The following is an 18,359-nucleotide window of genomic DNA, read 5'->3' as shown; positions in this document are numbered from 1 at the left end:
TTACGTTTATAAAAGCAAGATAAAAGAGCACAAATTGCATCAAATAAAAACTAATAAAAGAATATAAAAGTATAAGTTAAAAGAAAAAAAACAATCAAAAGACAGTAAAGTGCAGCATTTGATCAATAAAATCAAATAAATCAAAACATGAAATAAATCAAATGAAGGATTGCCAGTTGCGATATTTAAGCAGCTGTAAAGATCCTGCCAAAACTGATAAAATAATGTGACTGAAAAAGAGTATTTTGTATTTTTGGTGCACGACATTTGACCTGCTTTTATTATGAAGGGGCTTCAAAAACAAGTACCATCCGACGCTTCTCTGTGACGTCATCACGTAACGGTAGCTTGTCACACTTTCGACACATGTGACTTGCACAGTTTTTAGTTATTGTTATTTTGCGATATTAGATTAGAAAATGCAGCAACTTTCCGAATAATATACATCGTTTCTTTATCATCTATTTGGTATGAAGATATTTTATTAAATAGGTATTTAAATAAGTTATTTTTTAACGAAACTACCGCGTGCTACAGTCATTTAGATATACTTAGATAGCCAGTGAGCTAACATGTGAGCAGTTGTTTGTGTTGGCTTGACAGGTACGCACTTAACACATGACAACTAAACAGTTAGCCTCCAAAAGAGAAAGGTTTAGAGTATATTAACGTTGTTTTGATTTCCAGCTTTTGCAAATATTGAAGCTAAGGTTTAGCATGTCCTCTGTCAGCCTCTGACAGCACTACCAGCTTCACTAGACATCAACAGAGAGGACAGCAGATTAACTACAACATGTCTGGGTGTACAAGGTTACTTTACTTTGTAAAGCACAGAAGTTTATGGACGCATGTTGTTAGAAATGTGACAACATGGTCTCCTGTTGGAGCTGCTTTCAACACCAAACCTCACAGGAGACCTGTGAACCTGCTGGAGAAAAACCTGGTCTGTATTTTATTGTCTTAAAATGTGTCAACTCTGCTACATGAATTATCAAGAGCTCGTTATCCTTAGAACATTTTAAAAGGAAATCATCATCACATTTAATTAATGTGTAATTATCTTTTGATATGTTTAGATATATTTTATTTTCTTCTTTACTGTTTTTTTATTATGTATTTTATTGTTTGTATTTGATTGTTTTCCATTGTTTGGTTTGTTTTTCTGCACATTTTGTGTATTTTTTTGTTCTTTAACTTTTATTGTATTTTTAAAATTATGTTAGTTTAGATCTTTCTTCCTTTTTTGTTATTGTTTTTTTTTTCTCCTGGGGAGCTTGTGGCATTTGACCTCTCCTGACACATTTCTTGTTTTCTTTTCATTGACTGGATTTTGTGCAGTTTTATATATGTGCAAATAAATAAAATGAATGCATGCATGTTTCTCAATGAAATAATGTAAATAGAGATTGCATCAGTTGGTGGTAAAAAAAATGTCATGTCATTCCCAGTCTGTCTGTATATGTGTCTGAATGTGTGTTTGACCTCTGTTTGCAGGGTTTGTTTGGAGTGCCAGAGCTCAGCTGTCCTGCAGGCTTCCAGGCAGCCACAGAAACAGCGCTGAAGAACACACAGCATCTGGTGGACAAAGTGTGTTCTTGTCCTCCAGGGGTTGAGACAGTCGAGTCTTTTGACCAGCTCTCAGATGGGTTGTGTAAAGTGGCTGATCTGGTGAGTTCAACACCCTCGACATGTGCTAAAACGTTGCATTATAAACTGGCCTCTGCGTTTCTTACCTTAGCATTTAACACTTCTGAAACTTCTGTTGTCAGGTCCAGTTTCGTCCAACTCAGAACCAGCTCCAAAATTAGGCATCTCATATCATCTTCTGATCTAGAAAGAATCATATCATCCAGGCTGGACTTACCCCTACCTAGGCATTTCTCAGGCTACCATTTCCCGCGAGAAAGCGAGAAATAGGCATTACAGTAACAGAATATTGATTCATATTTGATCAGCTCTGCCTAGTTAGACCGTTTGATCGGAGTTTGTGGGTGATTGACAGCTGCCTCCGTTGAATGAACAGCCAATAGGAACACTCTCTCTCTCTGAAATGACCTGTGATTGGCCAAAGTCTCCTGTCACGGGCTAGATTTTTTAATGCTTGAAAACAGAGCCATGAGGAGGTGCAGAAGTCTAGTTTTCTCTCAGAGCGCTTGAATTACAATATGCTGAAAGGTTATTATGGACATTATGCCCAATGATGCCAAAAATATTCTACCTACTGCAGGTTTAATTTTGTTTAAAATGTTTTTAAATTGGGTTTAAACTTGTTTCTATTTGAATGTTATTCAATTTCCACATATATGCACATATGTCTCTATGCTTGTATGTGTAGGTATATATTTCTGTCTGTGTGACGCACTCCGGTGCAAAACTGTTTGCTTTTTAAAGTGCTATATACAGGCATATGAGATAAACTTGAAACTGTGCTGCTACCTACGACTCATGTATTGTGCATTGAGTTGAGTTGTAAGCCAACTGTCATTTTTCTTCCTATTGCAGGCAGACTTTGTTAAAGTAGCACATCCAGATCCAGCGTTTCGCGAGGCTGCAGAGAAGACCTGCATAGAGATTGGCACGGTTGTGGAGAAGTAAGAGGCATCTTTATGAAAATCTTTCAAAGCTGCACACTGCAAATAAACACCACAGCACATTTAGCTTATGACCAAAAAGAAAACTTGTGCAGTAATAATAAACAGTAATAATGCTGGTCATTAAAAGACATTTTTATGCAAGCATCAGTTGAGACCGATCTTGAGTTTCACTGTGGTTGTGTGTTTCAGGCTTAACACCAACGTTGAGCTATGCAAGAGCCTAAAAACATTGCTGGACAACCCGAACATTGTGGCTCAGCTGGACCCTGATTCAAGGTAATTTTACTGTCATCTTATTTAGTATATGGATATAGGATTTATTGTGTATCTTTTCCCATAATTATATCAATATATAATGATCCAATGATGGTAAGTTACTGATTTATTTCTGCCTTTTCTAGACGAGTGGCAGAGTTGTTCATGTTTGACTTTGAGATCAGTGGAATTCATCTGGATGACAAACTGGTGAGATGGTCATATTAGTGGTAACAGACAAGTTATCAATAATACATAAACCTCTCCCCTGTACAGTGTAACATATTTACTGAACTTGCTGCTCTTCTCTCTGCAGAGGAAAGAGGCAGTCGCACTTCACGTGAAGCTGTTGGATCTAAACAACGAGTTTCTGGTCGGCTCTCACCTGCCGAACAGAATTGCCAGGACTGCGATTCCTGAGCATCTACACCTGCACTTTGCAGCTGAAGGAAGCTTCATCCAAGTTGGGGGATTACATGCAGATTCCTCCGATGACTTGGTATGTGCTTTATTTGGTCTGTGTCACTGGAACATTTCTCCTTCTTGCTCAGCAGGTGGCGCCATTACCATATGTCAGATTATGGGACTGGATGTAAGGGCAGGTTTAAAATGATAGTAGCCTATTCTGTCCTGATGAGTCATACAATTCTCTTCCAAAATGCTAAGAGAAGTTTTGTGCGCATTTTTATTAATTAAATATTGGCTCCAGCCTCGAGTCAGCATTTGCTGAGCAGGGTGCCGTTCTGGTAGCTATAAAAGTATTCTCTCTCAAAGTTACTAACTTTAATTTTAATGTTTTTAATATTTCTGACACTTTAAGATCTTTACGTTATACACAGTTACAAGAACTTTATTTAATGCCAATGTTTCTCATGAGGGAGGCTAAAAGCACCATCCAGACAGACGGTATATTGGTGACACCCATAAACTCTTAATTAGCAGATTGTATTTTTCTTCTTCTACACTTTTGTGGATATGTTGCTTTTTCAAATATGATGTTGTATCATAAATTTTGCTCCGTCCTCTCTTTCACTTGTAGGTGCGAGAAATTGCGTACAGGATTTACCTTTATCCAAATGGAGATTTGATGGAGTGTCTGGAAGAGCTGCTGAAATGCAGATACAAACTGGCCAAACTGGTGGGCTACGAGTCCTACGGACACAGAGCCCTGAAGGGAACCATGGCCAAAACACCAGGTTAATAAGAAGTCTCTTTGCTTCAGCATCAATACAGTTATCATTAGTCAGTTCTGTAACTGTATGGTTGTAATTGATGTTTCAGTATTTGCTATAGGATAATTGGTTACTAGTCTCAGATTGTTTTACATGCTGCATACTTAATTTGTGTTACCCTTCGCAGAGACGGTGATGAGCTTTCTTCAGTTGTTAACAGACAAGCTGTCAGACAGGTACAATCTACTCTTAAAATGTTCTGTTAAAGATGTGAAAAAATATTTAGCATCCAATGTTCTCTTAGATCAGTAGTTCTCAAACTGTGGGGTGCAGAGGCATGACAGGTGGGGCGTGCGTGACCGGGGGAAAATGTGATGCGCAATTAATGTTTTGACATCAAATTGGCTCTTTATACATCAGACAGGTAGTCTGTAGGTTTACAGAATGGACAGATATTTAACAGGCACAAAAAGAAAAACAGACGATGCTTTGGAGACGAACAAGACAACGTGCTCATCTGACGGTAATCAAAAGAAAATATGACAAAGTAGGGCTGCACCGAGTAGTTTGAAGCTTCATTCATAAATTTGACTTTCTAATTGTTATTAAACTTACAGAAACATTAGCCTACCTTCCACCTTCACTTCCCTCCTCTCTCTCAAACACACACACACACACACACTGTGGGTATGCTACTTTAGTTAAGTGCTTATACTCCAGTTTGTTTGCATTTGGTAGCTGGAAATTTGTAAAGTCAGAGCCACCTTGTTGGGACACTTGTGAAGAACTTTGGTGCTCATTTTGAGATCAACCTTTTAATGTGTAGCTACTTTGGGGTCAGGGGTTGAATTTCATGTCATATTGACCATACAACTGTCCTATGTTTGTCACTTTCCTGTGTTCCTGCAAAAAAACACCTGCAATATAACACTTTTGGATACTGATCACAAGTGTTCAGAAACTGTCTCATCCCATGCACTGACTGACTCCGTTTTGGTTATTCCTTTCATTGCTGATCCACCCACTCCATTGTTTGTCTTGTGTTAATCTTAGTTGAATAAATTGTTTCCTTGCGTGGACTCTCTCCTCGTCACATTCCCCGAGTCACCTTTTAACATCTGGATTCCGCAAACAGCCCAAAAATATACAAGTCAGGTGCAGCTGAGTCTTTAAATGACTTACAGGTATGAATGTGAGCCTGTCAAGGCTCTGGCCCCTTGACCCTGAATAGAGATGGGTGGGTTCAGACTGGAACGAATGCCTCAAGTCAATTAGCTCATAACTTGTTTTCCTTTTCTTTTTTATCTCACAGAACCGCCAAAGACTTTAAGATGATGAAGAACATGAAGAAAAGACTCAACCCTCGTAATTCTGTGAGTGATTTCTTTATTTTTTCACAGTAGGGCTTTCACAATATCAGATTGTCACGACATGATTATCGTGGCCAAAAGAATTCACAATATCGATATTATTGCGATATCTATAGAAGATTTGAAAGAAATAACAGTCAAAGTCATCTTTAACTGTGTTTATTGTGGATTTAGTCTCTTTTTTTTGGAAAGTTAATTACACTCAAAATGAGTGAACCGAGGTGGAGGGAGAGATTTAAGAGGCTTGTTTGTTTACACAATATTATCAAATGTGTATTATTAACATTGTATCAATATTTAATTTTTAAATATCACAGTTATCGTCAATACCGGTATATCGCGACACTCCTAGTTAACAACACATTCTTTACAGGTTTAAAGTGATGTTTGTTTTTTACATTAATTACTTTCATTCCATTTTAGATTCACTATAATTCAGTTTTGTTTATTTTTTTAGTGTCATTTGTTTGATATCACAAGTAAATAAAATACTCCTGGTGTTGTTGTTTTATAGGAGCTCATGCCGTGGGATCATCCGTACCTCAGTGGCGTCTTGCGTGCTGAAAGGTGAGTCGTTGATATCTCCTCATTTTTCAGCCCGCTGTCATTTGATAAAGTCATCTTGATCAGTATCTTTGTTTTGGTTTTTAGATGTTTGTAATTTCATATTCCAGCGAGGTGTAAGTTGTTATTGGGTCTCCGCTCATCCTCAGGTGTCCGATGTTATAAAAGGTGTTAAGGGAGAAGCATGGGAGTTGTCTTAGTGTTCTAACCAACTCCTTTCTAATCCAGGACAATACGATCTGGTGTAATCTCCTACTTCAGTCTGTTGGTTTCATTTTTTAGTGTTTGTAGCTGTGGCAGGTTTATGTTTAGGCTCTGAATCCCAGTATTTGTTTTCGGCCCAGCATTACTTGTTGCTCCGTACAGCATTGCCATTTACTTCCAGTGCATTTTGCAGCTCCTTAAACATTTAACACAACATTATTGTGGTCAAGTTGTTACTCCTAAACATGAGGACTACACATTTTTTTTCTCGTCTCTTGCTCTAGGGCTGCAACTAACCATTCATTTGATGTTGTTTCTTGATTAATCGATTAGTTCTTTGGTCTATAAAATGTCAGAAAATTGTGAAAAATGTCGATCAGTGTTTCCCAAAGCCCAAGATGACGTCCTCAAACGTCTTGTTTTGTCCACAACTCAAAGATATTCAGTTTACTGTCATAGAGGAGTAAAGAAACCAGAAAATATTCACATTTAAGAAGCTGGAATCAGAGAATATTTACTTTTTTGTCTTAAAAAATAACTCAAACTGATTAATCGATTATCAAAATAGTTGCCGATTAATTCAATAGTTGACAACTAATCAATTAATCATTGCAGCTTTATCTTGCTCTTTGCCTAATTTGACCTTGACAAACTATGCGCCATATGATTAGCGATGAGATTTCACTTTTTAACCCTCTCAATTTAAAGAATGTTTTTCAATGTAGTAGTTACAGTAGTAATTGGTAAATACAAATAGCATGTATTTTTCCCTTAAAGCCTGTCTTTATGTGTCATTATCATATATTAATGTGACAAACTTTGGCAAAAATGCATCCTAGAGATGTATTTTGCAACCCAAACATTCACAGTTTCCAGCTTCCCCAAATGAATTTTCTAACTCTGTAAATGGAAGATCTTTTGGTGTTGGACTGAAAGAATGGAAGACATCTGGAAATTGAATACAAAATTGTTAGTCACCGCCGCCCTTAACCAACAGCTGCTTTTATGTCGTTATAGTTGTTTTGATCTTGTTACTTGTTTTAATGCCTTTTATTAGATAGACCCAGCAGAGAGATAGCAGGAGATGAGGGAAGGGAGAGATGGGAAACAACATGCATCAGAGATCCTGTTACTGAAACTAGTTTCTCATTTCAAACTCCTTTTAAACGGTGATCATCTTTGGCAATCAGCAACTCAATCTTAAAAATTCAAGCTGCCATATTCATACGATTAGCTGTTATTAGTCCCATTGAGTGTCTTCAACATTTGACAGATATCTCCGTTCTTAATGAACTGCACTTTTCCCTCCCAGCGCTCACCAGAGTCTAATAAATAACATGACGGGCCAAACGTTCCAGAGAAGTTTTAAATAAAAATCTTTATTGCAGATATTATGAATCCCTCATGTGTCCTTTTGGATTTAAGCGGCCAGCAGATCGTGTGCGTAAACCATGTGTTGTTGGTGACTGTTCCCAGAGTCGATCTGCTGGCTCGACCTCCTCTCTGTCAGGCGGCTACACATTTCTAGTCTTCTCCTGTTTGTGGCTTTGGGCTCTGCTAGTTGGCAGGACATTTCTGAAGAGATTGAGGATGATTTCATTATAAAGCGGTTTCCTCTCTGAGCTGCTTCTGTTTTCTGCCACACACACACACACACACACACACACACACACACACACACACACACACACACACACACACACACACACACACACACACACAGACCCAACAGCTGTTAATCTCTCACAAAAAAAACTATGTTGTGCTTTTTCTCTCTCCATCACTCACTCAGTCATCTTCTTGTTATCTCTGCTTATCCATCAGTAACCATTTGACCTGGAAAATGTTCAAGCCGTATAGAAATGAGGCACAGATTGTGTGTGTGTGTGTGGTAAACAGAGTTGTGCTCAGCAGCAGCAGCAGTCTGCTATTCATCACTGATAATACACTTAATGTGGTGTTCAAGCTCAGCAAGTGCTTTGGTTTGGTGGTCTCTATCTAAAGTGCCTCATGGCAGCATGAATGCATCCATTTTAAGCATGGGTGCCCCCCCAACCTCCCCTCGCCCTGAGCTTGGCCAGTCTTGTGGCTTTGTACCTCCAGTTGATATCACACATGTGTAATGGTCAGGGGAGTTTTAGCCAGACTGCAAGGAGACAAACATAGAAATGGTGCCGCTGCCCCACCATCCTGAGATGTTCTGGGATTAAACATCTATGAAGGATGGCTCCCAGCTGAAGACCCTGCAGCTGGTACCCTGCAGCTGGTACCCTGCAGCTGGTACCCTGGCGCTGGCGAAGGTGCGACAGGCAGAAATGCCTTGCAGGAACGCAAACCTGTCTCTGAACTGGAAAAAATATAAATAAAATTATAAAACAAAAACATTATAATACATTTAAAAAGTTTAAATTGATAATAATAAATAAATAAATAAAATTATAAATTAAAACAAAAAAATCATAATAAATTCAAATAGTTTAAATTGATAATAATAAATAAACAAATAAATGAATACATAAATAAATAAATGAATAAAATAAATTCACACACCAGATTCCCAACATCTACTTATACCCCTGTGGTCCTGCCCTTACTTTAATTCACCCGCACAGGACAAATACAGAGTACATACTGTGTGTTTCAGTCACGTTTACAAAAGAGTAAATAAAACAGAGTATGAAAATAAATATGTAATATGAATACAATAAAAAAAAAAATGAATTAAATTAAGGCTGCAACAAAACAATTCAGGAGACAATATTTGTCAGACACTGTAATAATCTTCAGTCATATAAGACTTTTAATAATAAAATCCTTCTGTTTTGTTCATGGCAGGTACAACATAGAGCCCAGTCTGTACAGTCCGTATTTTTCTCTTGGTGCCTGTATGGAGGGTTTGAATAACCTCTTCTCTCAGCTGTACGGTGTGTCCCTCATGTCCGAACACCCCAATGCTGGAGAGGTCTGGAGCGAGGACGTCCGCAAACTGGTAAATCTAACTAATAGTGCAAAAAGTCTGGGATTGTGTTTGATCAATGCCTTTTTGTAATATGTTGTTGTTGTTTGAAGTCTGTTTTATGTCCCACATTAAACCAAATACAGTTTTCTACCATGTAAAGGTCTTTATTTCAAAGATCAAAGTTTTTAAATACTGTGTTTAATATGTCTTTGTGTCTGTGTGTGTTCCCAGGCTGTGGTACATGAGACAGAGGGATTATTGGGATATATCTACTGTGACTTTTTCCACCGGCAGGATAAACCTCATCAGGTGTGCATACACACATCTACATAGCCTTTACAGGTTCATGTTAGTTTCTCCTCTGAAAATAGGGCTCTCCATATTTTAAAGGACCAGTGTGTGTAACATTTCGGGGGATCTATTAGCAGAAATAGAATATAATATTGATAACTATGTTTTCTTGAGTGTATAAACACCTGAAACTCCTTGCCACCATCAGTTGATAACACTGCAATGCCAATATCTGGTGTAATACAATATGCCTTGAAGTAATGATCATTAGATGCCAGAAAATAAAAGGCACATTTACAATCAGTGACATGCTCTTATGTTATTTTCTTAATTAAATCAGCGATTAAATATGCATCTACATTATTATCAATCTCACCTTCCCTACCCACCACCACCACCTCCTCTTCCTCCTCCCAGGACTGTCACTTCACCATCCGCGGTGGCCGCTTGTGCCAGGAAACGGGTGAGTACCAGCTTCCAGTTGTGGTTTTGATGCTGAGTCTGCCCCACCCGACCAAGAGCGCCCCCACCCTGCTCACCCCGGGCATGATGGAGAACCTCTTCCACGAGATGGGACACGCCATGCACTCCATGCTGGGACGCACTCGCTACCAACATGTGACAGGTGAGATGTTACATCTACATAGAAACCACAAATAACCAAGTTAGACATGATGGAGGATTGTACACGTGTTATTCAAACAGAGGGTGTAGCAAATGTTTGACATTTTATGAGCTCTGTATCTTAAGTATAATGGCTATGCAGTTCTCAAATGTCAAAAGCTAGACTTATATAGTTGGATATGGAGCTATAGGTTTTTCATTACAGTGTGGCGAATTGAAAATGGAGGTTAAATCCGATAGTGTGAGCCCTGAGGAGAGCTTTAGATTATCCCTGGCTACCGAAGCTGTCATTCAATACCGTTTCACTTGTCAGGTAAAGCTGATGGATATCTTCTCCAGTAATTCAAGATCAAAAGTATTTATTTGACACTAATAACAGTATCTATTAACGCAACTTGAGGCTGTTTCCCTGGACTGGTAGACACCATGTTTACAGCTGTTAAGACATGCTACTTTAATTACATTTGTGTCTAAAAGCTCACAACAGTTACATTACCTGTAACTTAATGCTATCTTTTTTTACTTCTCTTAATGTCTCTTTATATCAGATGTTGTGCTTGATATTCCATTTAAACATCTATGGATGGTTTAAATGACGTACTGAGTAGTGCTGCAACTAACGATTATTTTCATTCTCAATTAATCTGCCGATTATTCTTTCGAATAATCGATTTAGTCGTTTCGTATAAAATGTCAGAAAATAGGGAGGTCCATAGTCTTAAAATGTCTTGTTTTGTCGGACCAAAACCCCAAGATATTGAGCTTAATGTGATATAAAACAGAGAAAAGGAAGAAATCTGAGCTTAAAGCTGAAAACAGCATTTTCTGGCATTCAACGTTGATACGATTATCAAAATAATTTGCGATCATTCTTCAATTCTGGTCCTTTGTTGTGTTCTTATATCTACGCTCTGACATCTGTCCTCTAGGAACCAGATGTGCGACTGACTTTGCTGAAGTCCCGTCCATCCTCATGGAATACTTTGCCACCGACTATAGAGTCATCAGCCAGTTTGCACGCCATTATGAAACTGGACAGGTACGCCCAAACCCTCAGAATGAAGACCAATGTGAAGCACTAAAAAACGTTACTCAATGGTTGTAGAGAGATATTTCCCAATACATCATAATTATAGTAATTGACATTTTAGCTTTGATGTTGTGAACTAAGATTGAGTCACATCGGTTGTTATCATGCCGACCTTCAAACTTGACTAAAACGGTTGGACTTGGATGATATGATGATGTCTTACTGTCTGGTTTCTTCTGTCTGTGTCATCGTCTACTCAGCGTCTGCCTGAGACTATGGTGGCTCGCCTGTGTGAGTCGAAGAAGGTGTGCGGAGCCGCAGACACCCAGCTGCAGGTACAATGTCCCAACCTCACACACATCAATTACCATTATATCTAAAAGTATGTTCCACTTTTACAAGAACACACAACTGCAGAAAGACGGTTTGTTGTGTGATGAACAATCCTTCCAGTACAAAAGCCTCCAGTCCTTTAATGTCACTTATAAAGTATTTTTTTTTACTTTATATTGACTCAATTAAACCATACATTGTTCTCCAAGATACAACATCATTGCATTATATGATATCAATGAATAAGACAAAGAAAATGCAGTAATATAATAATCATATGTAAATCCAAAAGCAATATTTTTATAAGGGAAAAAAATACATAAAAAAAAAAAAAAAAGAATAAAAATAAAAAAAAGATAAAGGAAATTTATTATTGTTGTTGTTGTTATTATCATTATTTTGTCATCTGTTTGTTTGGTTGTTTCTCCTTGCTTTTATCATAAACATTTAACAGCATCTTGTGGTTGAGGCTTGTTTTCTCGACGAGGTGTTCATGAAACCAATACTGAGTTTGTCAGATATTGTAGGTTAAATTACTAAACCATACTACCTTTTTTTTCTCTTTGTTGAAGGCTGCTGAATTTGGACTTTTCTGTCTTTTAGCTGGTTTTAACAAACAGGGATTACATAGTCATGAACTGCTTTCAAGGGTCAGTGTGGAATATATAATATTCATAACTGTATTTTCATTAGTGTATAAATCACCTGAAGGCTCGGTGGCTCACGTTACCACAGTCTTGGAAAGGGAGGAGGGAGCGGAGGGGTACTCGGTTGGTTGCAATCTGCAACCACACCACTATATGCTGCCAAATCCTTCACACTGTACCTTTTAAATGTATTATTGATGGTCAATATAGAATTTGTTTGCCCCTATTTCTATGGAGAGTTCTGCCACTGCAGAGCAGTACACTGCAGTGCACACTATGTATTTTTATTTTAATAATAATATGAAATCTTTTTTTTCTGGGCAGATTTTCTACGCTGTCTTGGACCAGATCTACCACGGCCAACCTCAGAACCGCTCCACCACAGAAATCCTGAAGGAGATGCAGCAGAAATTCTATGGCTTGCCTTATACGGACAATACGGTACACCCTCATCTGTCTTTGTGCTATTTATCAAACTATCTTTGACTTCTTTCGAGTATCCTGTCTCTTTAATACTGAGTCTTTAGATCCATTACAGTCTGTGAGGTTTGATAATTTGGGGAAAGTTCTGAGCTTGATTCCCTAAAGAGACTCTCCTCTCACCGCTCAGTTGATCACAGAAACAACACAAACGTGACTGAGTCCTTTTAGCTTTCTACTCCTTCTCCTTCCTCTCCTGGTTTTATATCTTTTACCCAGGCGCAGCAGCGTTTAAGGGATTAAAGCCTTTTTGAAGCCCTGCTAAAATAACAAAGCGGAGGTATACTTTGAATGAGCCCTCCCCGGGGGAAATATTTGAAACTCTTCCTCCCGGTCCTTTAATGAAAAAAGCTCTCTATTTCCCCCACTTTTGCAGCTGTGCACGAGTGGGTGAGGCCAGGAGGGAGAGGGGAATCAAACACGGTCATAATTTAGCCCGGAATGGCCTTCATTGAGCATTTACTCTGGGCTATAATTATGTGGGGTGCCATCAGGAATAGAGATTACAGAACTGCTGTATTTTCTCCCAAACGTCAGTGTCCAGGCCAGCGTTTCTCCTCAAAGGAGTCCTCCCACTCTTCTGCTTTGTAGCTCCGTCTCCAGAGACGGTGGTTTATGTCATATAGTTTCCCACTGTCGCAGTCGTTCCTCTTCAACTTTTCAAACCTCACTGAAAGCTCTAACAGACACTTCGCCTCCGTACGCACAGCTAACCGCAGCAGGATCGTTTTCCTTATTTGAACTCAGAAACTGAGTGATTGCAGCGCTTTAAGTTTCATGAATTGGCTCATCTTTGGAGCAAAGCAAGTGAAAACAGATTTGTTTAGATCCTTCAATGACGGACTCTCCTTGAACTTGTTTCTTTTTTTTAATTCGCCCTCCGTGTCTCTCTCCTTTTGCCCGTACTCATGGAAACACGGCTCAGGAAAAGTTTCCACAGCAAAGCGAACATTTGAGTGGCTAATAGGTTACGGAGAGCCGCAGATTATAAACATTAGGGTGATGCTGACATGTGTATAGTTTATGAAGCAGGGCTATCATTTCCCGCTGTGTGCAGAGAGAGAGAGAGGATCAGCTGTGAGTAACACAGACCACATGCTCACCCTTGAGCCGAAGATAATATTTGGAATCAAATGGCAGAAAGCAAGATGTTCTGCTCGCTGTGTTGACATTTCTTAAATCTGCAATTCTTGGCTTGAATGCTTCAGGGCCAAGCGGTCACTCCTCTTTTTATGGAGCAGTGTTTCTAATGCTCGCTAAAGCACATATAATCCACTCTCTCCTGTAAAAATGTGGAAATGCACCACACAAGTTTAGAAAGAACAAAAAGTGTCTTTTATCTCCCGTACAAGAGGAACAAGAGGAAAAAAGCCTGTGCTGACTTTGTCTCCTTTTGTAAGTGAGGATCAAAGGGATATCTCGCTTACATGTCGTCCGCTCTCACAAGAGTTGACATTAATCATTTGATGTGAGGCAAAGGAAACAAAGAGGAGCTTGGAAGTCTGAATCATTTTCGTGGCACGTTTTGACAAAAGTGTTTAGAGCGTGTTGTCACACCAAACAGCTCTTCAATAGCTGCTTATCTGTTTCCAGAATCTGAGCTTGAACTTGAACAACAAAAAAGCACAAAACAGCTTTTTTTTTCCAATATATGAATTTAGTTTTTATGCATCAGAAGAATTTGTGAACAGAGTTTTTGTGTCAGTGTGAAACAGCTAAAACAGACTTCTAACCTAACATGACCAAAGGCACTGTATCACTGCTGCGTTCAGCTGACAAAGCAAACTCATTCAACTTGAGCTTGTCCGTGGTTTTCCGAGCCAGAACTCCTCTCAGGAGTGCTATTTACTCTTATTAAAGTCACCGCGGCCCAGAGGAGTCTCGTCAAGTCAACACTTTGGCGCTTAAGCATTTTTAACGCTGTTGGATCGCCTGGATCACATCAGACCACAGAGCTCTTTCCCAACACGGTGAGCAGCCCCCAGTTTAAGCTCTCAAACAGCTGTTTTTAACGTTTATTACTCTTTGAAGTCCAGTAACACAGTGGATCTCAACCTTATTTTTGTGTCAAGGACCCCTAAAAGTGATACTCATTAAGTCATAAACCCCCATTTTTTTCGCTTCGGGATCATAATAGTCACTCTATAGGACTCTTACTGACATTGGGCTCACCTCTATAATGAATTAAATAGTGAGAATAAACTATTCCCCATTTTTGGGGACCCCCTGGAACTCCCTCAAGGACCCCTGGGGGTCCCCGGACCCCTGGTTGAGAACCACTGCAGTAACATGGTTTTGAAGATATTTATTCATCATGAAAGTCAGTGGTGTAGTGGAGGGTATACTCAGGTACACAGGGTTTACCCACCTCTTTTTTCTGGCAGTTTACTTTATACCCACCAATCAGCCAAAAAGGAATTTATAGAAGAGTATACCCACTTCCTCCTCGGAAACTTACTAACTACCCATCTACCCAGTAGTACACCCGCCTCATTAACGACCACTACACCACTGATGAAAGTGTAATATACTGTGTTTTTTTAAGGTGTTTTTGGCAGGTGGTGATGGTGGTTTTTGGTGGTCAGTATAATCCCAAACTGATGAAACAGACTTTTGATATATTTATAATGAATTAATAGCATTTCTTACAAAGTATAAAATGCCTTATAAAGAGAATTAGATCTCAATGGGACTTGCCAGATTAAAGCTGCTATAGTCAGTATTTTTATATTATTATATTATATTATTTATATTAATAAAGGATTACATGTGTAAATTGAAAGGAGTCTGTTCCCTTTAGCTCTTTTAGAGCTTTTTAGCTTCTTTTAATTCATTGTTTTGGTTTTATGGCCCACAACTTTCTACTGTTAAAGAGCCAGATATTTCCCTCTGGAGATTAGTTAAAGGATATATGTAAAGGTGATAATATGTCAATGTTGTGTTTACTAAGTGGCCAAAAAAATCTGTTTAAATACAGGACTGCAGGAAATATAGTAAACTGCTTTATAAGGCGTTTTCATCATTAAAAGGTTTAGTTTTTGGCTGCAGTGATTAAAGGAACAGTGTGTAGGATTTGGCGGCATCTAGCGGAGAGGTTTCAGATTAAGTGAAAACGCGAATGGCTCGTGCCGTATGTAGATATAAACGACTCATTCTAAGCTAACGAAAACACGATTCTTATTATCAGGTGACTATACACTAAAGAAAAAAAACATACTTATTAATATTATATTCCATTTTTGCCAATAGATCCCCCTAAATGCTACACACTGGTCCTTTTAAAGCCACTTTAATTACCAAAGAAAATGAATGTACCAGGATGTTGTCTGGCAGGTAGATCATTTGTGTACAAACATAAGTTGTCTACATCCTTTCAGATAATTATTTCACTTCCAGTTTGTGTATAAATCATAAAGTTGTTTAAATTGGAGGTGGAGGGAGGCGTCTGCAGTCTGTTATGGTTTGTTAACTGTGGCAGCTGCTGTCTTTTCTAAATGGCTGAATGTTTGAGTGTTTGCCAGCTGAATTCCCCCCAGAGTCCCCGTTTGGAAAGATCATAAAAGGGCTTGTCTTTATAGATATGGAGAGGGGCCGCCTCAGGCTACAGCAGGGAGAACAGAAGAGAGGAGAGGGGGCTTTCTACCATTTAGGAATTTCCATGTTATGTCCCTTTTTAAAGAAAGAGATGGCAGGTTGTGATTTAGTGTTATGTTATAGAGGTAAAGGTGTATTTATTTCACCCATGTAATGACATCAATAAAGAGAATAGAGGGAGCTTAAAAGATGAAAAAGTGTTTGACGTATGTGTCAGCAGACATTTAATAGTTTAGGATTTATTTTTCATTAATATCCTCAGTTTAGTTGCAGTGCCAAAACTAAAACTAAAGGTGGACTTTCACAATTTTGAGACTTTTAGTTTAGTTTAGTATGGAGATGTTTTTTTTTTTTTATCCCTAGTTGAAGTTTAATTGTTTAACATCTTCAGCCTCACTTTTTACTGGAATAGTTCGCTGCGGTCATGAAACAGCTTCCCTCAACAGGTTTTTACGAGCAGAAACATTTAAGCCTTTTAAGGCTGTGATGTCCTCCTCTGCCACGCTGCTCCCTCACTGTATCCAACAAACTCATTTAACTTTGTCAAGATGCCCTGTCTTTTCACTCATAGGCACTCTTATTTCCTCCATAGGCGTGGCAGCTGAGATTCAGCCACCTGATTGGCTACGGGGCCAAGTACTACTCCTACCTCATGTCCCGCGCCGTGGCCTCAATGGTGTGGAAACAGTGCTTCGTTCAGGATCCTTTAAACAGGTGAGACAGCTGCTCAAGCTTGAAATATCACACTGAGCATGCAGAAATTTGAGGCAAAATGTTCCCTCCAATAAAAACGCAGATACTTTCGCGTTTTCTCGCAAAACTTGTTCATTTAGACGGCCAGTAGTAGCTGTAGGAAAATGGGGATATAGGTAGAGTTGGGTATCGTTTAAAAGACTGCGATACTAGTATCCGAAGTGATACCGATACGAATAGAGTACTTCATTTGATACCTTTTTTTTTCTCGACGTCATTCGATACCCATCGTGTGAATGGACGATTCGGTTGTGTAAAATGCCACCAGGCGTGTAGTATAGTCATGTTTTCAAATGTTTTGGTGGCATCTCGTCATACTGAACTGCTAACTCGCACTCGACTTCACCACACCACAGACTGTATGGGTTGTAGCTGCTGCCGTAGTGGGCCAATCACATGTTGCCTTAAATCAAAGAACGCTTGTGGGGATTGGCTGCAAGCAAAACTATACAAATCGTAAATTTTTCTCGATCTGGGTAAAAAAAGGATCGATTGCAGGTATCGTTTGACTGGAGAAGTTTTGATACTACTTGGTACTGGGTTATTTCGGTCGATACCTTAAAGGTATGGCGTACCGATACCCAGCCCTATATACAGTATGGGGCACTGAATTTGATGAATTTACTGTTTATCAAACCAAAAATCAGACAAGAATTAGCTAACACACCCTGCAGCCCCTCAGCCTCACTCCAGGCCGCTAGGAGACTACTTTGCTGGAAGGAGAGCGGACAGCAGCTCCGGAGGCGGCGGGCAGTGAGGCGGAGGAACCACGGGGGGTGCGCTAGCTAGCTAATTCTTGTCTCATCTGTGGTCTGATAAACAGTAAATTCATCGAATTCAGGGCCCGTTATCACCGTATTCCAAGCTACTACAGTACAAGCTGTCACAGGGACTCTACATGAAAAAGTTTTGCGAGAGAACGCAAAAGTTTCTCGGGAGAAATCTTGAAGCTACTGATTTTCAGATGATAGCATTAATGATGATTTTTAGTGTTATGGAATTGATTTTTAATAATTTGCCATATTTGAACTGATTTGATTTGCATCAAAGTGATGGAAATTACTAATTTAATGATTTAATTTCAAGTCAAAACAATGAAAGGTGTCAAACAATAGAATCAATCAACAATCATCAACAATAGGTCAGCTCCTTGTTTCCACAGACGTATGTTTTGTTTAACCGACAGTCTTCACTTTATTTTTAGTCACTCGTAACCTTTGGTTCTAGTAAGAGAGGCACGCAAATGATGTAAAAGCACAGCTTGAACCTGTTTTGCATTTAGAGCGTTTAGACCGATGCCTCCTGACAGGCCACCTTCCCCTGTACACTGTTAAAGTCTCAGCCGCCTGACATTGAACATGACATTAATATGAAACTCACGCCGACTTGTCAGATGTCTGCTGTAGTTCAGACACTCACCAGCATCCAGAGCCTCCCTGATCACAAGTGTTTGCCTCTGGACAAAGTGTGAAAGCTTTGTTTTGAAAAA

At 39.1% G+C, this 18,359-nt stretch overlaps 1 protein-coding gene across 3 annotated transcripts in view; it reads left to right on the top strand.

Moving 5' to 3' along the window:
• Positions 1–326: 326 nt before the first annotated feature.
• The window catches only part of LOC141771386 (mitochondrial intermediate peptidase-like), a 32,377-nt gene continuing 14,344 nt past the window's right edge, over positions 327–18,359 (top strand). Inside the window, exons 1-18 of one of the 3 annotated variants that reach the window (XM_074641578.1) lie at positions 465–603; positions 732–943; positions 1,495–1,668; positions 2,503–2,591; positions 2,784–2,870; positions 2,996–3,059; positions 3,166–3,348; positions 3,889–4,045; positions 4,209–4,257; positions 5,334–5,394; positions 5,906–5,958; positions 8,995–9,148; positions 9,350–9,427; positions 9,827–10,034; positions 10,963–11,072; positions 11,324–11,398; positions 12,368–12,484; positions 16,710–16,831. In XM_074641578.1, coding sequence (XP_074497679.1) covers positions 794–943; positions 1,495–1,668; positions 2,503–2,591; positions 2,784–2,870; positions 2,996–3,059; positions 3,166–3,348; positions 3,889–4,045; positions 4,209–4,257; positions 5,334–5,394; positions 5,906–5,958; positions 8,995–9,148; positions 9,350–9,427; positions 9,827–10,034; positions 10,963–11,072; positions 11,324–11,398; positions 12,368–12,484; positions 16,710–16,831 — 1,931 coding nt within the window. In that variant the 5' untranslated portion in view covers positions 465–603; positions 732–793. Of the gene's footprint in view, positions 944–1,494; positions 1,669–2,502; positions 2,592–2,783; positions 2,871–2,995; positions 3,060–3,165; positions 3,349–3,888; positions 4,046–4,208; positions 4,258–5,333; positions 5,395–5,905; positions 5,959–8,994; positions 9,149–9,349; positions 9,428–9,826; positions 10,035–10,962; positions 11,073–11,323; positions 11,399–12,367; positions 12,485–16,709; positions 16,832–18,359 lie in introns of all 3 variants that reach the window. The other 2 variants (XM_074641577.1, XM_074641576.1) reach the window with 2 other exon arrangements.

The sequence above is a fragment of the Sebastes fasciatus genome, chromosome 7, assembly GCF_043250625.1.
Source record: "Sebastes fasciatus isolate fSebFas1 chromosome 7, fSebFas1.pri, whole genome shotgun sequence".
NCBI classification, from domain to species: Eukaryota; Metazoa; Chordata; class Actinopteri; order Perciformes; family Sebastidae; genus Sebastes; species Sebastes fasciatus.
Note: the sequence above shows the minus strand (reverse complement) of the source record. Positions and strands in the feature narration are given on the sequence as shown.